General features: G+C 40.4%; 1 protein-coding gene across 7 annotated transcripts in view; it reads left to right on the top strand.

Annotated features, from left to right (window-relative positions):
• Window positions 1–27597, top strand: part of LOC122557329 (actin-binding protein WASF3-like) — a 120369-nt gene that overhangs the window by 48278 nt on the left and 44494 nt on the right. For 3 of the 7 annotated variants that reach the window (XM_043704917.2, XM_043704921.2, XM_087991951.1), the window contains 4 exons: window positions 4684–4816; window positions 7828–7983; window positions 16362–16496; window positions 24672–24825. In XM_043704917.2, the coding sequence (XP_043560852.1) occupies window positions 7851–7983; window positions 16362–16496; window positions 24672–24825 (422 nt within the window). In that variant the 5' untranslated portion in view covers window positions 4684–4816; window positions 7828–7850. Of the gene's footprint in view, window positions 1–4207; window positions 4267–4683; window positions 4817–7827; window positions 7984–16361; window positions 16497–24671; window positions 24826–27597 lie in introns of all 7 variants that reach the window. The other 4 variants (XM_043704916.2, XM_043704918.2, XM_043704920.2 and 1 more) reach the window with 3 other exon arrangements.

Raw genomic sequence — 27597 nt, forward strand, 5'->3', positions numbered from 1 at the left:
CCCAGTAAAAGAACAAAGGCATTTCTTGAGCATAATGGAATGAGTATAGGGCAGTTACATTATACAAATTGTGTGCATGAAATCACATAATATAATAGCAATTGATGGGAGCAGAGTGGGGGTGTAAGGTTTCATGGTCAAATCTATTTTTGGTGGGACTAATGGGTCCTGACATTTGTGGGTTGGCGAAAAGAAAATGGTTGCATCTTTGCATGGTAGTAGAGATTGCAATGGCAGAATCTCAGTATCTTATTGAAAGAAAAATTTACATTTTTGTTTTTAAATTCAGAAATAGTTTTACTTAAACTCTAGAAGGTTCAAAAAGTTTCATTTTTTTTTTGTTTTATTTCAATGCAGAAATTGTTTACATTTTTGTTTTCTTTTAAATTCAGAAGTGATTTTATTCAAACTTGTGAAGGTTCAATGACAATTACTTTAATTCTATTTCTCAGTTGGCAGTTGAGCAGATTCAGTGAGTGGGAAAGCCAGCTTTAGAAAGTTGCGATGGGGACCAACGGCAATTAGAAATGGGTGGGAGGAAGGGGACTTGGTTGGGAGGCACAGGGGGGTTTCAGATTATCAGTTGGGAGGGAGGGAGGGAGGGATTGCTTTGAAGGAGACCTTGACTTCCAGATCTGGGTTGAGTGAAGATGCCAGACCACAGGTCAGACAGTTGATTGTGGCAGAAGGTTCACTTGAGCATCCGGGAAAACATTTCTACTGCTCCTGGCCCTAATGCGTGCTGGGAAGATTTATCTGTTTGATGTAGCTGTTGCCACTTTTTAAGTTATCTGTTTTTTTCTGAGCCCTAGAAACACAACCAATCAACGTTCAATTTAAAAGGCTCCTAAAATCTGAGGAACTTACTGGGATGCTCCCAAACCTGCTTCAGTTAAGATAGATATAATGAATGTATAAATATGCTTATAGTGGGTTGGAATTTCATGTGTTTTTACAAATTAATGCCCCCCCGACTCCTCCAATAACCAGCAACAACTGTCTCCTATGTAGTGTGAGGATGTGCTAGAATTGCTCCTGTGTTGTCACTTCAGTTTCTAAAGGCTGCACCTGACTAAAGAATGAGAAGGGAGGTCCACTGACTGCTTGTCCATTAGCTGTTAAGAGGCTGAACGTGGGGTTTCTGCCCTTCTAGATCAGGATGACATACTTCAGAGACCTGCCAGCCAATCAAAGGCTGGAAGTTCCCCAGCACTTGGGGACAGTGCCATTGATTAGGATTTGGATCGGTGTTTCAGGGTTTTGCCAAACGGGCAGGCCCTGGTGAGGGAGTTGGGGGTGTATTAGGGTTTGAGAGACCAATAGAAGAGGGGAGTATGTGACTGTGACACCTTGGTGGGATTGCGCTCTGGGATCAGGGAACCTTTGGTATGAGCCTTTTCTGCCGAGAGGTAAATTCTGACAATGGTTCAACCGGCCCACTTGGCATTGCTTGTATAAGGGCCATGGGAAAGTGTAAAACCCAGTCTACAACATATTCTTTCACCTAAGGAGCAGGTCTTTACAGCCAATGTTGATGGTAGAATTGATGTTAATAATAAAATAATATATTGATAGATGTTTTGGTTCCTTTACCCTTTTCCTCTTCCAAATATAAGACAATTAGTTGTAAGTGAATATGCATTTGGGTCAATAATAAAACTGTGTATGCTATCAGGATGCATTGGTTTAAATAAGAAAATTAGAAGTACAAATGGGATGTCTTTAATTATTGATGAATACTTGTGACTGTTTCTACAAAGTGTCATGTCTCATTAGCTGTATCATTAGTGTATCTTCCCTATGGAACTTTACTCAGCTTCCTGTATGTGTCGTATGAAACTGAAGGTGCACTGTGTACTGACACTGTCCATTGACAAAGGGAGAAGATTAAACACTGTCTGTGATAAACCGCTGAGTCTGATTATGTCATCACCTCACATCAGTCCAAGCAAAGCAAGCCTGCTTGACGTGATTAAGAGAAGGAACCTCTGATGATTTCCTCCTCCTTAATCTGGTGACAGTAAGGTGAGTTGTGATGACTTCACCATTGCCACAGCTTTGATCAGGTAACTCTGCATAGACTGGTTGACAAACCTATTGATTTTCTGATCTCAATACTGCAGCTGCTCACTAAACAAAGTATTTCAAACACTGAGGATTGTAAATCCATTTACCATTTGACTTAGCAATTTTAATGATAGGACTCTAATAAGACTCAACTATAGCAGAATTCCTACATTTTTATGTAGAAGCAACTCAAAACCTTTAAAACCTAATTGTTAATTTCTTATGATGTTTATGATACATTGAAATGATAGAGCTGGTATTTTGTGTTTGCTGTAGGGAGTTGGTGACTGGAGCAGATGTATAGTAGCAGCTGTTCACCGCCCAAATTGTGCATGCTCCATTGGAGATGCAGAGCTTTGCAGCTCTCATGGATGCGGAATTGTGCACAACCACTGAAGTATGTGAAATCTGTGTACAGCCTGTACACATGGAGAATTGTTGTCTTCCCTCTACAGATCATTGGAGTATCTTCAATGTGCATGGCACTCTGAGGAAAGATAAACATTTTAAAATTAAATTGTGATTGCAAAAGAGTTGAATCACCAACTCATTTAAACAGAAGGAGCTGTAATTAGATTTGAGGGATGAACATTCAAAAAGACTATATTTTTAAACAAAATAAATTATTATTAGTTTTAGTGGCTGCCATTTTGTCATGCTGGAAATGTGGGCTACAGTTTTATATGGTAAATAGATGTATGCAAACTTTAAAGTCCATGCAACTCATTTTAATGTTTCTTTGTGAAAACAGGGAGTATTTTCAGCATATTTACAAAAGAAATAACATAGTGCCCAACCTATGATACCATACATGCTGTGTGCTGACATCAGGAAGATAGTATTGCATATGCCAATGGTATTTCCACTCTGTGTGCAAAATGAAGTTGACTGTATTTGAAATGTTGTCAAATAACACGTTCCTTGTTGTGGTACAGCACATATCCTTTTCTTGGCACTTGCGCAGAATTACAGAGATCAGGCTTCAGATGGGTGGGGATATGCAGTCTCTTTTGCTTATCTACATTCAAAATGGATAGATGTGCACACAAATAGTTAGCAGAATCTCCCCTGAGGTACTTGAAATTAAATCCAACTGGAAACACCAGAACTCTGTACACATACACATTTCAAAGCAACCTCTTGAATTGATCTTGTAGCATAATCAACTAAATCTATCTGCATCTTGAAGCACACATCAATATCTGGCTTAACAAAGACTCCTCATGTAAGCATCTGTACAAGTAAGTAAGGCTGCTGCCCACTGGTTAAAGCACATTGTTGAACAGAATGGATGACATTTTCCTATATTGCCGATACCTGATTTGAGAGGACTTGATGTTGGGGATGTGGAAATGTGACAGGAAAAACAAATTTTGCTTTCCAACACTCGCATACCACAATTTTTGGGTGTGAGAGATTACCTCTCTAGTATTAATTTAGATGTGCTTGTGTGTAGGTATATAGGGAAGTGATTTATTGCAAGACAATATAAGCTGATGAAGCAGCCGCTATTGAGGCAACTTCCAAGTCTTGTGATTTCACAAAAATGGTTTTGATGAAGAAAGTTTTTTGACTGTCTGCCAGCAATTTTTGTTCTGCCATCGACTTTTTTTTTAACATCCATTGTTCAGGACAGCCAAAGGCTTGAGGATAGAGGAAAGACTATTAATTACTTCTTATTGTGGCAGCTTAAGGCAGTCAAAAGCAATGTGACACATCTTGCAAAGTTATTCCAGCAGATAAAAATATTATAATTTCCAACAAATGTGGTTCAAAGATTGTTTAGTTTCTTAACTAACTGTTCCACTTTTTTTGTTACTCTACTATAAAGGTTCATTGGCTTGAAATAAATGCTTGCTCTGTCAGCTGATAGAGTTGCATAATGTAAGAAAGCCATAAAAGAAAGAATAAATAATACTTTATATGTTTAAAACCATAGACAATAAAGGATTTGAGGAAGCAAGTATCACTAGCTCTGTGCTTCTGGTAATATGAGTCTCTGTAGAGTAGTGATTAATGGGATATATGTAATCTCCAAATACTGTTCTCACTTTTCAGTGTACCAGTGTGTCATTGGGCATGTTGGAGGTGTAATAGAAAGAAAGTGATTGTTTCCTTTGCCTCTGACCTCTTCTTGCAGCCAAAGAAGATTTTGAGTGTTTAGAAGAGGACTCCAGTACACAAAAGGTAGACTTAAAGGTCTCTTCATCCTACCTCGTTATAATTCCTTTCATTGCTAGGTGTAGTGAGGATCATGAATAGTTTTGGGGATTTTGTCAGATTTACATTTATAGCAAAATTTAAACAATTGTTTTTCTAAGTGCACCCACCAACTCTTTGTCAGGGTGAGTTTTTCATATCTACATGACCCATTATTCTTGCCTGTCTGAGGAAGATTGTTATCTTGTTTGGAAAACTATAGGATTTGACAATGCAGTGTTTATGATACTGGACAGGTAATTAAAAGTACTCACCTAAGCGTTCATAATCCCATTTGGCAATTGGAAACTTTAAATTCAGTTTAGAAAACCTACGGAAAAAACTAACCATGACAGATTGTCATTAAATTGCCATTAAATCAATCATATTAAATGATATTTTTATTTGTTCATTTAGCAGAATGATGGTATTGCAAACAAGGCCAGAATTTACCATCCTGGTTTTGAGAAGCTAACCAACCATTTTGGAGAGCAGTTAAAGAGGCAGACACACTGTAGTGGGTCTGGAGTTACATTATCGCCCAGATCAGGTAAGGGCAGCAGATTTTCTTCCATCCGTTGTCATGAAAGCCTATCTCGTTCACTAAAGCAGTATGAGGATGCTTGTGGTATATTCTTATTACTTAAGAACTTCAATTCAGAAATTGAGAAAAACTGAATTTCACTTCTCAATTCTACAAAGGTGACATTTTATTAAAGATCTGAAAGTCATTTTGAACAGTGAACAGAAGAAAACAATTTTTAAAAAATGACTTAAAGTGCTTTAAATGACTCCATTGAATTTCTGAGGAGTTTTTTTTACTGAATGTTTACAAAATTGAGTTTTATGATACAGAAATTCAAGGTCAGAAGGCCAGGAATGCTGCAGCAAGTAATTCACCTCCTGACTCCTCAAAGCCTGCCCACCATCTACAAGATACATGTTAGGTGTGTGATGGAATATTCCCCACTTGCCTGAATGAGTACAACTCCAACAACACTCAAGAAGGTTAATACAATCCAATTCAAAGCCTGCCTGATTGGCACCAGATCCACAAACATCCACTCACTTCAGCACCAACATTCAGTAGCAGCAGTGGGTACCATCCACAAGGTGCATTGCAGGAAATTCACCAAGTTTCCTTAGACATCATCTTCCAAACCTACGACCACTTGTCTTGAGAAGGGCAAGAGCAGCAGATACATTAGAACACCATCACTTGTGAGTTCCTCTCCTAGCCACACCATCTGACTTAGAAATATAGGCAGTGGATTAAGAGGGAATTAAAGGAGAAATATTTTCACCCAAACGGTGGTGGGTATCTGGAACTCACTCCTGGAAAGGGTGCAAGAGGTGTTGGCTATCACATTTAATAAGTATTTCGATGAACACTTGAAGCACATACAAGTGCTGGGAAATGGGGCTCTAGTGGTGCTTGATGACTGGCACAGACGTGATGGGCTAAAAGGCCTCTCTGTGCTGTAGTATTGTATGATTCTTTGATGCTTCATTGAAGTTGAGCACCTGTAGGATTTCAATGTATTTGGAAATAGCAAGGACTGATTAAGGATAGTCAATTTGGCTTTGTGCATGGGAAATCATGCCTCACGATTTTGAAGTAACAAAGAGGACTGATGAGGACAAAGCATTGGATGTGATTTATCTGGACGTCAGTAAGGCATTCAAAAAGGTTCCACATGAGAGATTGGTTAGCAAAGTTAGAGTTGAGAGTGTGGTGCTGGAAAAGCACAGCAGGTCAGGCAGCATCCGGGGAGCAGGAGGATCGATGTTTCGGGCATAAACCCTTCCTGATGGAGGGCTTTTGTCTGAATGTTGATTACCTGCTCCTCTGATGCTGCTTGACCTGCTGTGCTTTTCTAGCAGCAGACTCTCAACTCTAATCTCAAGCATCTGCAGTCGTCACTTTCGCCTGGTTAGCAAGGTAGATCACAGGGAATACAGGGAGAACTAGCTATTTGGATACAAAACTGGCTCAAAGGTAGAAGACAGAGGGTCATGGCGGAGGGTTGCTTTTCAGACTGGAGGCCTGTGACCAGAGGTGTGCCACAAAGTTTGGTTTTGGGCCCACTGCTTTTTGTCATATAAGTGATTTGGATGTGAACATAGGAGGTATGGTTAATAAGTTTGCAGATGACACCAAAATTGGAGGTGTCATGGACAGTGAAGAAGGTTACCTCAGCATAGAGCAAGATCTTAATCAGATGGGCCAATGGGCTGAGGGATGTCAGATGGAGTTTAATTTAGATAAATGTGCGATGTTGCATTTTGGAAAAACAAATCAGGGCAGGACTTATACACTTAAAGGTGACGTCCTGGGGAGTGTTGGTTCATAGTCCCTTGAAAGTGGAATTGCAGGTAGACAGGATAGTGAAGAAGGCCTATAATATGCTTGCCTTTATTGGTCAGTCGATTGAGCATAGGAGTTGGGAGGTCATGTTTCAGCTGTACAAGACATTATTTAAACCACTATTGGAATATTGCATGCAATTCTGGTCTCCGTCCTATAGGAAAGATGTTGTGAAACTTGTAAGGGTTCAGAAAAGATTTGCAAGAATGTTACCAGGGTTGGAAGATTTGAGCTACAGGGAAAGGCTGATTAGGCTGGGGCTGTTTTCGCTGGAGCACCAGAGGCTGAGGGGTGACCTTATAGAGGTTTATAAAATCATGAGGGGCTTGGATAGGGTAAATAGGCAAGGTCTTTTCCCTGGGATGGGGAGTCCAAAACTACTGGAGGGCATAGATTTAATGTGAGAGGGGAAAGATATAAAAGAGACCTAAGGGGCAACGTTTTCACACACAGGGTGGTGCATGTATGGAATGAGCTTCCAGAGAAAGTGGTGGAGGATAGTACAATTACAACATTTAAAAGATGGGTATATGAATAGGAAGGGTTTACAGGGATATGGGTCAAATGCTGGCAAGTGGGACTAATTTTATTTCAAATATCTGGTCAGCATGGACGAGTTGGACTGAAGGGTCTGTTTCCATGCTGTATATCACTGTGACTCTACAACTCCATAACTGTAAAGGAAATAGATGGGAAAATAGTTAAAGCTTTTTTTAAAATGTTAAACTTATTATGTTCATATTAAGATCTTTTTGAATTGTCATAAATTGGTTTTGCTTTTTCCTTTTGTGTAATAAACATGTGTTCTTTTGTTAAAAGAATATTGGCAGTCATGAGTGAACCTGCTCAGTAACTGACCACCAGAGTAACCAAATTGCAAAAACAAATCTCAGTCTACCAAGCCAAGTTTTGCTCTGGAATCTGACTTATTCAGTATTACCATCAGCTTGAATAATAATAGGTTATCATATATTCTGTTCCAAATTTATTCATTAATTACATGTAAAACTCTCTGCTGATATGGTGGGATTTGAATTTACTCTTGAGATCATAAGTTTTCGTTTAAGGACTTATAGTTCTGTAATATAATCACCAATCATTCATTACTGTAAAAGATATTGGACATATTATTTCCAATAATTCGACATAATGTTGATCTGCCTGACTTGCTTACGTTGTATATTTTGTTTTAGAAGTTTGATGTTCTGAACCAAAGATGCCGCTCATCAAGAGGATCATTGAACCTCGGCATCTGTGTCATGGGGCTTTACCAGAAGGTGTCACCAGTGAGTTGGAATGTGTGACAAACAGCACATTAGCTGCCATTATAAAGCAACTTGGCAGTCTCAGTACGTAACTATGATTTAATATTTACTCTATTTTCTGTTACTTTTCTTGCAAGTTTTATCATTTTTTTAAAAAAGTGCATTTATGGTTGAAGTGTGTGTTAGACTGGGTTTGCTCTCTCAATGTGATGGAAACTGGCCATTACTTGATATCTTAAAGGACTTAGTTTACATGGGTTTGGTTAGCCTCTACCAACTTCCACCAGTAAGTGTGGGCTCAGAACACATAGTGTAGGAATGGAAAACACCGCCGCATAAATGTTATGGGTGACCTTCCCTCCACCATAAGGACAGAAGTGAGGATGATCACCAATGGTTGCACAATGATCAGCACTATTCATGACTCCTCAGATACTGAAGTAGTCCATGTTCAAATGCAACAAGATTTGGATAATATCTAAGCTTGAGCTGATAAGTGGCAAGTGACATTCACACCACACAAATGCCAGGCTCTGATCATCACAATAAGAGACAATGTAACCACTGCTTCTTAATATTCAATGGTGTTACCATTATTGAAGACCCCCATTATCAACATCCTGGTTGGGGGGGGGTGTGCAGGGGAGGTAATCATTGACCAGAAATTCAACTGGACTTGCCACATAAACACAGTGGCTACAAGAGCAAGTCAGAGCAAGCTAGGAAAACTGGCGAGTAACTCACCTCACACCTTGCCTAGATCTGCAAGATATAAGTTAGGAGTGTGATGGAACACTCTGAGTGCAGCTCCAAAAACACTCAAGAAACTTGACACCATCCAGGAAAAGGCAGCTTAGTTGACTGGCATTACATCCACAAGTGTCCACTCCCTTCTCTACCAACATTCAGTAGCAGCAGTTTGGGGCAGGGGTACATCTGGAAGTCCACCTTTAGAGTTGCCAGCCAATTGGAAGCCATCATTCTTCATAGTGGCAGTGCCAGTAGGACCACCACAAGCCAGTTCTGTAGGTGAACCATAGAGGTACACCCGGGATGTGGTCACTGTGGGTTCTGTAGGTGGACCATAGAGGTACACCCGGGATGTGGTCATGCCAGTTCTCTAGATGGCCCATGGAGTGCATCTGGGATGTGGTCACTGCCGGTTCTGCAGGTGGCTTATGGAGATGCAGCCGGAATGTGGTCACTGCCGGTTTTGAAGGTGGCCTATGGAGGTGCATCCAGGATGTGGTCACTGCCACTTCTGCTGGCAGCCCATGGAGGTACATCTGGGATGTGTTTCCATGGCTCAGCTCCTCTTTTCTTGTGTTTACACAAGCAGTCTAGTCCTGTGCACTGCTTTGTCAGCCCTGGTCTGCTATTAATTCTGTATTCCTTCCAGTCTCTCTTTCCAAACTTTGCTCTGAACTGCTTTAAAAATATTATAATTGATTTTACACCCCACTCCCAGATGTCCTGTGTGTTGCTCCAGCCTCTGCTGTTTCTTCTGGCAGCTTAAGGATTGGGTCGAGCTTCTGATTCGCCTTCTTTCCAACCTCTGCACCATCCTGAAAACAATTGTGCAATTCCGTTTTATTTGTTTCAGACAGCCTTTGAACCAAGTAATTTCAGTAATGAAATAGGTGCTCCTGCAGGATGAATAGCAATGATTCAAGGTAATGAGCAGAAACTGTGATAGCTGCACAGAATACTGAATCACAATGGTCGTGACAGAATTCTCAACTTGCTGCTTTTATCATTTTGTATTGTTTCATGAATGTTAAATTAAATGTCCTGAGACTTGACCCCTATGATCTCAAAAGGTAAAATATATTTAAAATAAGATCCTATAAAACAGCAAGTGTTTTTTGGAGTATAAGATGTTTGTCTAATTTTTTTTAAAAAAGGAACATCTGTGTTTGATTAATATACAACCAATTAGTTGTCAAAAGAATAGGGTACTTTTGCTAACTTGCATTGTCCTGTGAGAACAGTCTTATTTTCAATGAAGATCCACTGGGGTATGATCATGAGTACCAAAGCTTATTTATTATTGGATGACCTCACAGCTAATTCAGAACCAAACCTGATGCTGTCCAATGTCCACATGCAGAACATTTTCTGGACGATTAGGAGAAGTTGTTGAATCTGATTGTCCTCCCTGTTTCTAATTAAGGGTGAATGAGGTCAGTTATAGCATTTAACTGTTACCTCTGGTGGAGATTGGCTATTACAGCAAAGATTAAATTTGATTCAGAGACATTTTGGTCCATCAAAGTCTTGCCTTGTGTATTTCTGTTTGACAAATGTAGTTTTCCATCTACACGTATGGAATCTGAGGTGCAGTTGCAGACTATTTGGCCAATTGGTGTCTGCGTTGGTGTTTTTCCCTATGTGTGATCACCCACCTAATTTGTTCAACTTTTTTTCTCTCTTGTGCATACCTTGTTTCTCCTTATTTGTATCAATGCCATTTGCTTCAAGTGTTCCTTGTGCTAGTGAATTCCACAGCCCATCTTCCTCTGTGAGGAAGTAGATCCCAGTTCCTTATTGGAACGATTGGTGGCAATTCTAAATATGTAGTCCCTTTCTGTGACTTCCTGATAACTGAGAATTTTGTTACAACTATTTCTTTTAAATGCCTTCATGGTTTTAAAGACCTGTAGATTTATTTCCCTTCCTAGAGAAAAGAATCCCAGTATGTTATGTCTATTCACATAGGGGATTTTCCATTGAAATTATTTATAGAGTCATGGAGGTTTACCACACAGTAAAAGACCCTTCAGCCCATTGAATCGGTGCCAGACAAAAACAACTACCTATTCTAATCCCATTTTCCAGTACTTGGCATATAGCCTTCTATTCATTGGCATTGCAAGTCCATATCTAAAGGCATTTTATATGGAATGAGGATAAGGGTTTCTGCCTCTACCATCCTCACAGGCAGTGAGTACCAGAAACCCACCACATTGTGAGAGAAACACACAGTGAAAGATTAGATTAGATTAGATTACTTACAGTGTGGAAACAAGTCCACACCGACCCGCCGAAGCGTAACCCACCCAGACCCATTCCCCTACATTTGCCCCTTCACCTAGCACTACGGGCAATTTAGTATGGCCAATTCGCCTAACTTGCACATTTTTTGGATTGTGGGAGGAAACCGGAGCACCCGGAGGAAACCCACGCAGACACAGGGAGAATGTGCAAACTTCACACAGTCAGTCGCCTCAGGTGGGAATTGAACCCGGGTCTCTGGCACTGTGAGGCAACAGTGCTAACCACTGTGCCACTGTGCTGCCCGTATGCCACTGTGCCGCCCGTAAAAGGTTCACTCCTGTCCACCTTATCTATGCCCCTCATAATGTTATACATCTCAAAACCCTCTCAATGTCCTTTATTCCAAGGAAATCAGCCCCAGCCTATCCAATCTCTCCTCATAACTAAATCTCTCCAGCCCAGGCAACATCTTGGTAAATCTTCCCTACACCCTCTCCAGTGCATTCACATCCCTCCTACAATATGCATTTTAGAACTGCACACAATATTCCAGCTGTGGCCTAATCAACATTTTATACAGTTTCAGCATAACCACCCTGTTCTTAAACTCTATGCCTCAGCTAATAAAGACAAGTATCCCATATGCATTCTTAACCACCCCTTCGTGTCTCCTTTTGACAATCATTTCTGGACCTCCCATTAGTATAGCAAAATTACTTGATTGAAATGAATGAGGAAAATCGATTCTGTACTGCAATTGGTTAATAACGTTCTTTAATTGCCTAGTTTGCAATTTACTGTGCAAAATTGTCATAATGAAACAAATTCCCACACAGTTTGTTGGATTTGGCCAAATGGACTCTTGAATAAGTCTTAGCACAGTCATGACTTTCCTTTAAAGTTAAAAATCACACAACACCAGGTTATAGTCCAACAGGTTTAATTGGAAGCACACTAGCTTTCGGAGCGACGCTCCTTCATCAGGTGGTTGCTGCACCGAAAGCTAGTGTGCTTCCAATTAAACCTGTTGGACTATAACCTCGTGTTGTGTGATTTTTAACTTTGTACACCCCAGTCCATCACCGGCATCTCCGAATCATGACATTCCTTGTAATACATGCATGTATTACTACACCCAGCTTCCCTTTCCAGACTGTATGTAATTTCCTCATCCTGCTTCATCCTTCCAAACTCATTCTACAGATCAGCAAGATTTATTTCCACTGTTGCAAATTATCGACCTTATCCTCAATACTGCTGAAGCCGCCATCCCTGTCTTCACCTTTAGGCTCATCCTGTCCATAGTCATTGGCCTCATGAAATGGCCTATCTCATATTCTGAGTCTGTGACGCCTTATTCTAGATCCCATGGCCAGCGCTGGGGAGAGAATGTCATTCCTGTATCCAGTCTGCTCAGCTATGTCAGAATTTTATACTTTTCAATGAGATCCCCACTTGTTGTTATAAACTCCAGTGAACACAACCCCAGCCAACAATCTCTCCTCAGAAGGAGACAAATATGCCCTCAGTCTAGTGAACATTCACTGTACTCTTTCTATGGCAAGTGCAATTTTTTCTTGGGTAAGGAGGCCGAAACTGTACAGGAAACTCCAGTTGTGGTCTCACTGAGGCTCTGTGCAGCTGCTGCTATACTCAAACCTCCTTGCAATGAAGGCTAACATACCAGTTGCCTTCCTAATTGCTTGCTGCTATTTCTGCACACTTACTTCTAGGAATCAGTATATTACAACATCCAGGTCTGTGTATATCTCAACATTTCGCAATCTATCACCATTTAAATAATACTCTGCTTTTCTTTCTATCAAAGTCGACAACTTCACACTTATCCATGTTATCCTGCATCTCGCATGTTTTTATCCATTGACTCAAGTTGTCTAAATCAAGAAGCCTCTTTTCATCCTCTTCACCATTCACACTTCCACCTAAATTTGTATCATCAGCAAACATTTGACTCCCTTATCTAAATTGTTGATATATATTGTGAATATCTGGGGCCCAAGCACTCATCATTGTAGTACATCATCTGTCACCTCCTTCCACTCCCAGAAAGAGATTTATCTCTGTTCTTTTGTTTCTTATCCACTAATCCATGCCAGTATGTTATCATCAATCCTACATGCTTTGATTTTGCACACCAACCTCTTATATAGGACTTTATCAAAAGCTTTCTGAAAATCCAAGTAACCAAATCCACTGCTTCTCTCTTATATGTTCCACAAATTATGTCCATAAAGAAACTCAATATGTTTGTCAAATACTGGTTCTCTTTGTGTAATGCCTCTGGTGTTTTCTAAGTGTCCTGTTATCACATCCTTTATGATAGACTCCAGCATTTTCTCTATTGTTGACATGAGGCTTCAATTCCCAGTTTTCTCCCTCCCTTCCTTTTTTAAATGGTAGAGTTACGTGTGCCGTTGTCCAATCTGCTAGGAATTGGGGGGATGGAGATCTCTCCTACATTGATGTAATAGCCCAGGGCAAAGAATTATGTTTGAGGCCAATCATCTCCATCCTGGTCATCAGCAGGAGTTCCTCAGGATAATGTCCTAGTGCAAACATCTTCAGTTGTCTGATCACCTTTCCTGTCATAAAATTAGAAGTGTGGATGTTTGCTGATGGTTGCACAGTACAAAGTTTGACTTCTCCAAATACTGAAGCAGTCTTTATCCATATGCAGCAAGGCCTGGACAATAATTAGACTTGGGTGATGAATAGCAAGAAAATTCCATGCCCCTCTAATGCTAAGCAATCATCATCTTTAATGAGAGAGCATCTAACCATTCCCCCTTAACGTTAGTACCACGTCAAAATCTGGAAGTTTACCATTGAGCTAGATAAACACTGTGGTTAGAAGAGCAGTTAGAGCCTAGGAATTTTGTGGCAATTAACTCACCTCCTGCTTTGTTATACATCTCCTGTCCACTGTCTACAAGGCACAAGACATGAATGTGATGGAGTACTGTTCACTTTCCTGGTTAATTGCAGCTCCAATGGTGCACTGGAAGCTACAAACCATCCAAAGAAGTCTGTATAATTGACATCCTGTCCGTCACTTTCAACATTCGCTCTTTTTAACACTGTGCACAGTGTAGTACTATGTACCATTTACAAGATGCACTGCAGAAAACCGCAAAGCATCATCAACAGTGGCTTCCAAATCAGTGTTATCCACCACCTAAAAGAACAAGGGAAATAGCTTCAAGACAACACCACCACCTGCACGTTTACCTGCATTCCTATCATGGAACCATGTCGCTTGTTCCTTCACAGTTGCAGGGTCAGTATCCTAGAGGGTCCTAACAAGTGTATGGAAGTCCCTCAACCCCATGGACTGCAGCAGTTTGAGAATTTGGCTTGCCACTACCTTCTCAAAGGTAGTTGAGGATGAGTAACAAATGATGGCCTTGGCAACGACATACATATCCCTGAATTAGCTTTTAAAAAATAATTCTTCTTTGAATCTCTGTCTTATGTCAGCCATAGGTGGAGCAGCTTCAATGGAGCTTACAGAAATTAGTAAATATTTCCTGAGAAATGCCTGAGCTGGTGAGGAAGAAATTTACTGATCTGCAATTGTCAAAGTATTTTTCACTTATTGCTTGGCTTTTCAAGCTCTCCTTAGAGATTGTTAACAACAACTGAAGTGACAGTAAATTGCATAATTAAAAAGTCCTTCTGTGCTTCAGAAAGGCATTCTAAAGCAAACTACACTGCTAAACCATGTAATCAGTTACAAGGTCAGATAGTTTTTTTTTTAGATTAGATTACTTACAGTGTGGAAACAGGCCCTTCGGCCCAACAAGTCCACACCGACCCGCCGAAGCGTAACCCACCCAGACCCATTCCCCTACATTTACCCTCTCATCTAACACTACGGGCAATTTAGCATGGCCAATTCACCTAACCTGCACATTTTTGGACTGTGGGAGGAAACCGGAGCACCCGGAGGAAACCCACGCAGACACGGGGAGAACGTGCAAACTCCACACAGTCAGTCGCCTGAGGCGGGAATTGAACCCGGGTCTCTGGCGCTGTGAGGCAACAGTGCTAACCACTGTGCCACTGTGCCGCCCACTAAGTTAAAAGCATGGTCAATGTTTTAGGGAGTAACAGAAAGAAAATAAGGTAGAGAGATGGAGAAATTCAGGAAGGGGATTCAGAGGCTTGGTGTGTTGCTAATGATGTAGTCACCAATGGTATAGAAATCTAGGGATGCTCAAGCAGCTGGAATGAACAGAGCACAGATATTCTGGAGAATTATGGGGCTGGTGAAGATTAGAGATTGGGTGGGGCCAGATTATTAAGAGATTTTGAAAGTGCTTTTTAACTGGGTGCCAATGTAGATTGAGTATGAGAGGATGGGTAAACAGCGTAAAATATGGACAGAAAAGTTTTGAATGAGCTCAAGTTTGTGTAGGTTGAACAATGGAGGCTAGCAGGAGTATTTTAAATTAACCCAGTGTGGAAGTAGTAAAAGTAAACTTAACAGCTTCAGCAGCTGAAGAAGTGAATTGGTTATTGATAAACAACGTTACAGTCGTCCTCATGTCACGCGTGCAGTGAACAATTGGAAGAATGAAATGTGAAAGATTGAGGTCAGAAACTTCCATACTCTGTGCTATGTGTTTCTGTTCTTCTTTATCATTCTACAAATTTTGACATTATCCCCAGCAACTTAGCACACAAAATCTTGCCATGTACAGTAAACTGTACTTGTATCTCCTGGCAGCATCAAAAATCAAACTGCAATTATCTGAGGGGTCATGGTGCCATTCAAAGGTTGTGCACTCATATTTCAACAGAGTTGAGTTTTGGGGCAGCACGGTGGCTCAGTGGTTAGCACAGTTGCCTCACAGCGCCAGGGTTCTGGGTTCAATTCTACCCTTGGGCAACTGTCTGTGTGGAGTTTGCACATTCTGTCCACGTCTGTGTGGGTTTCCTTTGGATACTCCGGTTTCCTTTGATACTCCAGTTTCCTTCTACAGTCCTTAAAGAAGTGCAGGTTAGGTGGGTTACTTGTGGGAAATCTGGATTCTGGATCAGTGGTGCTGGAAGAGCACAGCAATTCAGGCAGCATCCAATAAGCAGCAAAATCGACATTTCGGGCAAAAGCCCTTGAATGCCTGAATTGCTGTGCTCTTCCAGCACCACTAATCCAGAATCTGGTTTCCAGCATCTGCAGTCATTGTTTTTAGCTACTTGTGGGAAATGCAGGGTTACATGGATGGGTCTGAGTGGATGCTGTTCAGAGGTCAGTGTGAACCTGATAGGCCGAATGGCCTGCTTCCACACTGTAGAGATTCTGTTCTACTTTTGTTGCCTACAGTTTCTTCTCTATATGCAGGTTGCATGTTAAGTTGTTTATTTCTCATTAAATTGACGGCATTCAAAATGGATGCCTTGACAGTGTTTCTAACTGGCATGCTTCATCTTCTCCCTCACAGGCAGACATGCTGAAGATATATTTGGCGAGCTCTTTAATGAAGCTAACAATTTCTGTATGAGAGTTAATTGTCTCCAAGAGAGAATTGATTGCCTGGCAATTAAAGTCACTCAATTGGACTCCACTGTGGAGGAAGGTGAGTGAAATGAGAAAGTGCAATGCAGACCAGTGCAAACTCAAACAGTTGCACTGAATTGCGCCCGCAGGGTTTTATGCTGTGTGGTATGTTTGTGTGTGTTGGCAGCGAGATTAGTTAGATTGAATGCACATGGCCAAAAAACGCAATGAGAAACAAAGAAGCTGTAAAAAAACTAATAAAACGCACAACTGAGAATATAAGGAAAGGAAGCTTCTGTTCACATTGGGCTTGAAAAGTGGTTCTTGCCAGATTATATAATTTCCAGCCTTTTCAGGACTAAATTGCTAAGTATATTTGTATACTGTTACTTTTACGTATGAAGGTGAATTTGGATGATGAAGCATCCTTTCCCATTTCACCTCAATCTTACAAAATGCTAATCCTCCTGACATTTCACTGAATAGTTTAATTTAAAAAGAGTGAGTAAAGAATCGAAGAACACATACTAGGAACTTGTCACAAAATATTTTGTCAAAGACATCTGTATTTAATCTTGATTATACATTGGCCAACTTTCCAAGTTCATAGATCAGGCTTGTTTCGTAAAATGTCAACTTGCTACATTCGTGAAAACCTAATTGTATCCTTTCTCTTAACACAGGCAGAACTTGTTCCTTACCCCTGCTGTACTGACTTTAGTGAACAATTATTGCTGTGACAAATTTCCAAATGTATTCTGAACTTCTCTGTACTGATGATTGACAACAACTCTCTTGAAATCAAAATGATCTCAAATCTTCTCTTACCCGAAAGACAATGTCTGCAATAAATCAACTGATTTGTATAGCATTGCAGTGGTTTTTTTGGTTCTGGACTGCAATGGGTTCAAACTGCAACATGGCAAGCTGTCAAGCTGCACTTTAATTGATTTTTTTTGTGTGCCAACACCAAAAGTAATGAAAATGTGTTTGCCACCTGGACATGGTCTGACCTATCTTGTTGGCTGTTAATGCCCTCCAGTGTACAAACAAGGCAAACCTTTACAGGTTCAGGAAGATAACCTTTAACCATTTTCCATTTCCGTGAAGATAATGTTCAGGTCAAAAATCTTGCACAGTGTTTGTCTGCTTGATGCTGAGTTAAATGAGTAATTATGGCTTGACTGAGAAACCATTAAGGATTAAGTTGATGGTTTGTTTATTTCTCAGAACAAGATCTGTCAAAATTGAGATTTCTAAATTAAATATTTCAAAATAATATAGTCTCACTAATTCCTGCTGTTTAATCTGAATTGTAACACTAAAATGTCATTGCTGTGAAAGGCCTTTTTTCCTGCAGCACTCTAACATGGCTGCTATATTTTGGGTCCTTTCAAGCCATCTTCACAGTTTATTTCTGTTTTTACATCCTCAAGCTCTACAATCCTCCTGGGTTAAATTGTAACTGTCCATGCTTTGGAGACTGTCAATGATTGTCATGATGTCTACATAAACATTTGATAATGCATTCAGGAAAGTAAATGACAGCTTGAATTCACATAGCACCTTTTAACGTGGCAAGGTGTTACTCAAAGACGTAATTGTACAATATAAAAGCTTTGGTGTGCCTTTATTTTGTTCTAAGGTACAAACTGCATTTTTACAGCACCTTATAGCTGAAGAAAACTCCATGGCACTTAAGAAACTGCAGAGATCTGTGATACCTGGGTGGGTGGTTGATAATGATGCTGCCTATAAGAGTGAGAGCAGTTAAAATAGGAGAAAAGCTATTAAAATTCAGACTGAGATTCAGCCTCAGAGCTTGTGATCCCTCTTGGGCATCCTGACCTTCATTTTGGAAAGGTCTCATTTAGGACCTCCACAGCAGATGCCATGGCTACCTGTGTACGTGAAAGGGGTCTATCTGCTAAATAACTTGGAGTTATGATGGCATTGTAAGTCTCAAGGTAGTAACAGAATAGGAAAGATGAAAGGCTTGACATGAAAATTAGAATTTTAAATTGGAGTCATTGGGCTACTCCGAGCCAACGGAGAGAACCAAGATTAAGTATAACAGGCCAAAGAGACTTGGTGCAGGATAAGATACATGGATAATGTTGTGATACATGAAGAATTGGTGGTGTGTTTAAGAATATTGTAATAGTCAGGTTTAAGGATGACGAAGGTTTGAATTACTGTTCAACAGAAAATGGGCTGGTGCATGAGTAGAAGCAAATGGAGTTATGGAAGTGGAAGTAGATGTGATTTGTTGTCAGATGTTCAATAGCTGATTGAAAAAGATGAAGTTTGTTCATACACTCCTTCACCTGAGTGGTTGAGGAGAAGGATGAAACAGGACCAAGTGTATGGAGCTTGTGTCAGAGGCCGAAGGTGATGGCTTTGGGCTTCCTGGTTTTAACAGGAAAAAAATTGTGTGTAATCCAAGAATAGTTATTGTAAAGGTGCCTGACAGTTCAGTGTCATCAGCATACGTGAATAAACTGACATACATGTCTGAGTGAAATCATAGCAAAAGGTAGTGGAGATATTAATCTCGCTCCTGAAAAGTCTGTGAATGCTGGAATGATTGACCAGCATTCAAAACTGAGGTTAATCGTTTTTTTTTGGTTTGGTATGGTACAAAGAGATGTGGATCAAAGAGTAGTAAATGGAGTTGAGATACAGGTCAGCCATGATCAAACTGAACATGGAACAGGCTTGAGGGGCACAATGCCCCACCTGTTCCTACCTGTTCCTATGTTTCTACTTTCCCATGTGATACTGACTGTGAATGGTTAATGCAGATGGTGTTAGACCATTTTAAAAAGGTGCTAGTTGCAGCAGGTGTTTTGCAGACTTCTATCAAAAGTCACATTTGAAAGTAATATCCTGCCTGGGAGCCACTCTGCGGTTTGCAGCATCATGATGCGTCACAGAGGGGAGATCCACAGATGTCCTGCACTGCGGGGCTTCGCTTTTGATCACGGTATGCCAGTTCAAAAGCAAATATCTCCCACCTGTCCTTCATTTTGGACACAGCACTCAGGTCCCCTCTGGTGACTGTGAAAGTGAATTTGCCCTCAACTATGCTTCCTCCCCGTTCCCACCAAATATACAGTGGAAGTGTTGTAATACTGAGTAATGCCCTGTAGATCTCTCTGTCCCCATACTTCAGATAACAGATGCATTTGTGCCCACATACTCCCCCACAGCTTGTTAACACAGGATGTTAATTCTGGTAGAAAGCATTTATCTTCAGCTAAAAAGAACAGTGTATAAAATTAACCCTGTCGGAGGATGTATGTAGGTGAATAATCTTCTTACAATATCAACTAATATGTTAAACCTGCAGCCTTTGCTGGTTTACCGTAAACTTGGTGTGCTTGGGGATTATCTGCATTTATGTATATTTATATATATGTGTTATTTAACTATGGCCTGGTTCCATTTCTTGCTGCATTTGTCACTGGTTCCAGGCCTCCACCGCACCCTCCCTGCCCTCTTATTAATATCAAAACTGTGGTTTCAATGCTACTGCATTAAGGGAAGGTGGTCAGTTTAATGGCTGGGTGCAGCTTTATCTTGGTCAGTGAAGTAGCAAAGATAACTAAAATTTCTATCTTGTGTGTAAGAGCTCACCAGGCCTTCTCACTTTTTGTTGGAGGGACGAAGAAGGCAGGTCAGTGCAACGTTTTGCACTACACCTGAAATCCCTTCATAAATGTTCACTTCCGAAATTGAAAACATTTTCCAATCCAAAACTCCTCCTGTAAACTGAAAAAAAATCTCTGTAGAGCAGAAGAAAATATTAAGGAAGGGGGCGTAGAGAGAGAAAGTAGATAATCTACTCAGCATCTCATGGATAATGGAATGAATAACTTGTTAGATGGTTTAAATCTAATTCTGATGAGGTAATGAATGCCTATTGGAAGAACAGAAGAATGAGTAAAGATATTCAAGAAAGCGATAGATAAATGTTTAAATTTTAAAGGCATCAAGTGATATGGGGAGAAAATAAGAATGTGGCATGTAGATAGATAACCAGCCATTGTCATGTTGAATAGTAGAGCAGGCTTGAAGGGTCACATAACCGACACTGAAACAGAGAATGTCAGACAAACTCTGGCAGCATTTGTGAAGAAAGAAATAGAGTTAACATTTCAAATCTGGTATGACTTTTAAACTTACCTTTTTTCTTGATGCACATATTTCTATAAACTCTGCCGCTTTTTCAGGTGTTCAGCTTTCATAGCCATTCTTCTACAGTTAACCCCTTTGATTTATTGCCATTTCCATCTCCCTCCACTGGCAACGTGGAATAGATTTTGTTCAGCTCTTGCCTACGATTTTCATTTGTCTCCTTCATTCAGTCTTATCTCTTCTTGAGAATTTCAGATGATGGAATGCTTCTACCATTTCCTGTTTATTAACTCCTATTTTCTGTTTAATTTGTCCCCCACTTTTCTTCATTTTCCTTGTATGGGCCTTTCCAGTGTTTTTGTTCTAGGAGGGTTAAATTGGACAACCCCTCAAACTCTTACAGACTGAAATGCAGGGAGCAAGCTCACTTTGTGTTGTCTGCTGATCAGATTAGCTGCCCATGTTTAACATGCTGTTTGTTAGCTGCATGCATCAGCAAGGGGTTTGAAACCATAACTTCCCAGCACGATTTAAAGTTAGGGAAGGTTCAGTGTGGCTGGAGCAGTTGCTGACAATCATGTGGGAGCTGAATATTTCTTGGGAAAGTCAGAAGAAGGGCATGGAGAAAGTAAGTTCTGAGTGTTTCCAACATTATGCTGTAGGTCTTGCTGGAGGATATGAAAATGAGAATAGATACCCTGTATCTTCAGGAGGCCCTTTTGACGAATAGCAAAGGGTTACAGAGGGCTCTAAGAACCCTTTCATTATCTCATCAGAATGAGATTTAAACCATTTAATAATTCCTTGCAAGTTATTCATTCCATTGTCCTCTACTTGTTGAGTAGATTATCTGTTTTCTGTCTCTCTACATCCCCTTCCTTGACACTTTCTTCTACCCTACACAGGGTTTTTCTATCAATGCCAGGAATCTAATCCTGAGAACTGAGATGGAATACCACAACAATTTCTGTGACTGCATCTGAGCTAGCTTGGCTTGCTGAACTGAGCAGCTTTCTGCTGTTCTGAAACCATTTGGTATGTCTTCAAATGGCATAACCCAGCAGCTCCAACACCAATCAAATAACAGAATATTGCAGATATTGGAAATCTGAAATAAAAAACAGAAAATGCTGGAAATACTAAGCAAGAGGGAGAAATGTATTAATGTTTCAGTTCAATGACTTTTAATCCGAACTGGGAAGAGTTGAAAATATGTTAGATTTGAGCAAAGTGTAATTGGGACAAGGGCAAAAAGAAAATCCTTGATAGGGTGTCCATAAAACATTAGAGCAGAAGTAGCCCATTTAGTTCATCAAGACTGTTCTGTCATTCAATGAGATCTGATAATCCTCAACTCCAATCTTCTGCCTTTTCCCAATAACCCTTGATTCCCTTACTGATTAAAAATTTGTATATTTAATGACACAGCCTTCATAGTCTTCTCTGGTTAAGAATTTCAGATGAACTATTCTCTGAGAGAAGAAACTCTTCCTCATCTCTGTCTTTTATGGTGACCCCTTACTCTGAGAGTATGCTGTCTGATCCTAGACTCTTCCACAAGGGGAACCAACCTTTTCACATTTCACCTGACATCTGCTAAGAATCTTTGTGTGTGCAAATATGGTCACCTCTCATTCTTCCAAACTCCAATGAGTTCTGGCCCAACCAATTCAGCCTCTTCTTTTAAGAGAATCCCTCCATGTCTGGGATCAGCCTAGTGAACCTCCACTGCAGCTTTCCAAATCCAGGGCCTTGTTACCCACAAAGTCAAAGATCTGAGTTGCATAGAACATAGAACATAGAACATAGAAGAATACAGCGCAGTACAGGCCCTTCGGCCCTCGATGTTGCGCCGATCCAAGCCCACCTAGCCTACACTAGCCCACTATCCTCCATATGCCTATCCAATGCCCGCTTAAATGCCCATAATGAGGGAGAGTCCACCACTGCTACTGGCAGGGCATTCCATGAACTCACGACTCGCTGAGTAAAGAACCTACCCCTAACATCTGTCCTATACCTACCCCCCCCTTAATTTAAAGCTATGCCCCCTTGTAATAGCTGACTCCATACGTGGAAAAAGATTCTCACTGTCGACCCTATCTAAACCCCTAATCATCTTGTAGAGAGATATTAAATGATTATTTCGCACCAGTTTTAAATGGAGACGAAAGAGCTCAGGGGAATAAATATTGATGTTTTGAAAACAGTTCACATTACAAAAGAGGAAGTGTTAAAGGTCTTAAAAAACACAAAGGCAGATAAATCTCGAAGAACTGATCGAGTGTATCCCAGGATGTGGTGGAAAGATAGGGAGGAAATTGCAGGGCCCCTGGCAGGAATATTTGTGTCATCTATAAACACGAGTGAAGTACCAGAGGACCGAAGGGTGGCTTACGTTGTGCCATTGTTTAAGAGAGGCTGTAAGGAGAAGCCTGGAAACTGTAGACTGAGAGTCTGACATCATGATGGGCAAGTTGGAGGTGATTCTGAAAGATAGCATTTACTTGCATTTGGAGAGGCGGAGATTGATTGGGGTAGTCAGCATAGTTTTGTGTGAGGAAAATTGTGTCTCACAAACTTGATTGAGTTTTTTAATGGAAGTAACCAAAATGATTGATGGCAGAGCAGTAGATGTTGTTTACTTGGACTTTAGTAAAGCCGTTGACAAGGTTTCACATGGTAGACTAATTAGTAAAGTTAGATCAGATGGGATTCAGGGTGAGCTTGTCAATTGGATCAAAAATTTGCTTTACGATAGGAGACAGAAGATGGTGGTGGTGGGTTGTTTTTCAGACTGGACACCTGTGACCAACTGTGTTCCACAGGGATCAGCACTGGATCCACTTTTGTTTGTCATTTATGTAAATATTTTGGATGAGAATATAGGAGGCACAGTGAGTAAGTTCACAGATGACACTAAAATTGGTGATAAATAAGATTATCTAACAATACAAATAAATCTTGATCAATTGGCTCAATGGGCTGAGGAGTGGCAGATGCAGTTTAATTTGGATAAATGTGAGGTATTGCATTTTGGTAATACAAACAAGGACAGGACTTCTACAATTAATGGGAGGGCCCTGGATAGTGTGGTAGAACAGAGAAACCTAGGGGTTCAGGTAAATAATTCTTTGAAATTTGCATCACAGGTAGACAGCATAGTTAAGATGGTATTTAGCACACTTGCCTTCGTTGCTCAGACATTTGAGTGTAGGCATTGGGACGTCACATTGAGGTTGTACAGAATGTTGGTGAGTCCTCTTCTGTACAACTCTGTGCAGTTCTGGTATTAAGCTGGGGAGGGTTCTGAAAAGAATTACCAGGATGTTGCCTGAAATGGAGGGTTTGAGTTACAAGGAGAGGCTGGATAGGCTGGACTTCTTTCACTGGAGTGTAGGAGGTCGAGGGGTGACCTTATGAGAGGTTAGTAAAATCATGAGGGCCATTGATAAGGTGAATGACAAGGGTCTTTTCCCTAGGATGGGGTGAGTTCAAACTGAGGGGGCATATCCTTACAGCAAGAGGAGAAAGATTTGAAAAGGACATGAGGGGCATCCATGCAATGGCTCATGTGTGAAATGAACTGCCAGAGAAAGTGGTAGATGCAAGTACAGTTACAACGTTTAAGAGACATTTGGATAAGTTCATAAATGAAAAAGATTTGGCAGGATATGGGCCAAGCGCAGGCAGGTGGGACTAGTTTAGTTTGGGGACATGGTTGGCATAGACTGGTTGGACCAAAGGGTCTGTTTCCATGCTGTAAGACTCTATGACTCTACGCAAACAAGAAATGAGGGAGGAGAGAAATTGATGGAAAGTGAATGGAGTGGGAGAAACTATTGAATAGAATCTTTGGAATTCTCATAAAGAGAACAGTGACTAATGCTGCTACTGAATCATCATAAAATCTAATTGTATTTAACATTCAGTGGTAATGAGAAGCTCAATGTGTGGAGTTAAAATTAGTGCAAAAAATTGTGAAATGTTTCAGAAGGACATTTGAATAGGGATAAATTGAGGCTGAAAAGTATGTTCTCTTTCCTTGTAAATTGTCAGTTGAATAAAGGTGGATTTATTGTTTCAATAACCATATATTTGTTTTTGTTTGAAGTGTCACTTCAGGACATCAACATGAGGAAAGCATTTAAGAGTTCAACAACACAAGATCAGCAGGTGGTTTCACGGAATACTATTCCAAATCCAGTATTGGAAATGTTCCAACAATGTGACAAACCGCCACCTCTCAACATCCTGACACCATACAGGTAAGATATTATTTGATGCTTGAAAATACACTCAAATCTCTGTAATATGTTAGAGGGGAAAATTGGTTTCCTTAACAATCACTTTTTATAAGCAAATTAAATTCTTTTTCAGAAGGTTTTGTGAATTTTTGTGCATGCAACAAGGTGACATTATTAGTATGTAGTGTGGCCGAGTCAGATATATCTCGGACATGATTAAAAGTAAAACTCTCTGTACTGAACAGTGGCCCCGTTATTTATAGAAAGAATGATGACCTATAGCAGCCATATGGTGATCATGGAGTTCAGGTGAAGTTTTCTGTTTCCTAGCTGGGAGAAAGTGAGGACTGCTGATACTGGAGATCAGAGTTAAAAAAAGTGGTGCTGGAAAAGCCCAGCAGGTCAGGCAGCATCCGAGGAGCAGGAGAATCAACGTTTCGTATACAAGTTCTTAATCAGGAATGTGCTTTTCCAGCACCACACTTTTTGACTCTGTTTCCCAGCTGGCCTGGTTGAGCATTTCGCTAGCTGTCCCACAAGCAAACCATTGGTAGTAGATGGCAGCGCAGATTCAGAATGGAAGGGTGGAAATGTGAAAAGATTATGTGAGATTGGGAGGAGAGGGATCTCCGGGAAAAATATTACAGATGGGTTGGGAATGCAGCGGATCATTGGTGTTAGATTGTGGTGTGTTGCATCATGGGGCTGTGATGGGGTCCAGGAAAGGGAGCGCTGGGACATATTGAGGAGGATTTTTGGATCACCGCTAGGGGTGGGGGAGCAAATGTCAGAGGTGGGGGTATCTGATTGTGGGATTGGATAATGTTGCTTTGTACAGGGCTCCAGCAGATACAATTGCGTGGACGGTAGCAGATCGAAACAGGTTGGTGTTGGAGGGCCATAGGGAGGTACTGGTATTTCTCTTGACCCACAAGCAGTGCTGCAAAAGTGTTTACCTGTTTGAACTAACAACAAAATACTGCAGATGCTGGAAATCTGAAATAAAAACACAAAATAATGGAGCAATTTAGCAGATCTGGCAGGATCTGTGGAGAGAGAAACAGCGTTAACTTTTCGAGTCCAGTCTGAATTAAATTCTGAAGAATAATTATACTTGGCACAAAGTTAACTCTACCTCTACACAGATGTTGTCCAACTTGCTGAGTTACTCTGGCAATCCCTGTTTTTATAATCTGCCGGATCTGCTGGTTCTGACCCTCCTTGAACAGCTTGACATCCTGGGTCTTGGGAAATGCAGCAAGTAGCGATTTCATACAAATGTTCATTAAAATCTAAAATACGGAGCCTTGTTAAGATAATGCATGTCAGTATGGTAGCAAGCTTTCTGCTGAGTCAGAAGGTTGAGTTCGAGTCTCACTTCAAGATGAGGTTGATGGCATGGCGTGATCATTTAGACGAGACATTAAACTGAGGCCCACCTGTCTTTGCAGATGGAAGTAAAAGACTAAATAGGGTTATTGTGAAGAAAAAGATAGTTATCTCCAGTGCCTTCCAACAGTATTTATCCCTCGATCAGCGCCATAAAAACAGATTATCTGATCATCCTCACATTGCTGTTTATTGCTGTGAATTGCTCTGCTTAAATTAGTTGCCATTTTCGTATATGACAACAATGAGTACATTTTAAAAATACCTTGTTTGCAGTAAAGTGCGTTGTGATTTCTGCTGCCCTTAAAGCGCTATATAAATGGAGGTCTTTCTTCTTACTGTAGTTGAATTATTGACAAATGAGTAGGTTACTCACTGTTCCAACCTAGGAAACTGGAAATAGGCACAGTCGGAACAGGATTGAAATTGACTGTGATGGTGGCCTTAAAGTTTCACCCAGTCTGTTTATGACCTGGGGTAAAAGTAGCTGAATTAAAACAGTATGATACTTCTCTTTCCTATATTTATCATTATTTAGCCTGACTGACATTAAACTCAGTGTGAAATCAAGCAAATTTATGGCCTGTGCCTAAACCAACTGTACTGCTGACTGTTCTCACAATAGGGTTACTGCACTGAATGAGATCATTTAACTCCAGTTAGCTCCTAGAATCCTAAACTGCTTCCATTGCCATGCCTTGTTTCTACAACACTGTATTTTTCAGCGCTTCAAACAATAATCAGTTTTTTTTAAAAGAATATAACACTTCCTGATAATATATTCCACACAATAAGAACTCTGAAGAAATGTTTTCTAATTTCTCTCCTCAAGTTTTTAATAGTTTTAAATTGATGACTTTATCACTGATACCCCACCATCCCTTTCAGTTTTAAAATCCTCTTTGAAATCTCTTTGTGCTAATGGAAAAGGCTGTCCTATTGCCAATTTGTCATATTTAAAAGTTGCCACCTTGACATCATCTAGATGAATTTACATTTCTAATTCTCATGGTTTTAAGGTCCCTTCTATGATAGAGGTCCAAACTTGAAACAGAACTCTAGTCTTACCTCCTGCAGTATCTGCATAATTAGAGAGGCCAGTTTTATCTCAGCAAAATACACTGAATATACTCTAAAGGTGAATTGTCCCTATTATACCTCTTGATCCTCATGTATTATGTGCTCAATCTGGAATGTGAGCATAGCTCATTCTTGAGAAGGTGATGGTGAACTACTCTTTTACACCACTGCAGTCCGTATGGTGTAGATGCATAGCTCTGCAGCCCTGCTCCATGAAGGAGATGTTAGATACTCCTCAGAGTAAGGTGTTTTGATCAAATGTTCTGTTGCCGATGGGACAGTTCACTCGTTCTCATCTATTTTGTTCACTGTTTCTGAATCTGT

Source organism: Chiloscyllium plagiosum, unplaced genomic scaffold (genome assembly GCF_037043375.1).
Source record: "Chiloscyllium plagiosum isolate Xiang-an unplaced genomic scaffold, Cpla_swu_hap1 HiC_scaffold_11, whole genome shotgun sequence".
Classification (NCBI taxonomy): Eukaryota; Metazoa; Chordata; class Chondrichthyes; order Orectolobiformes; family Hemiscylliidae; genus Chiloscyllium; species Chiloscyllium plagiosum.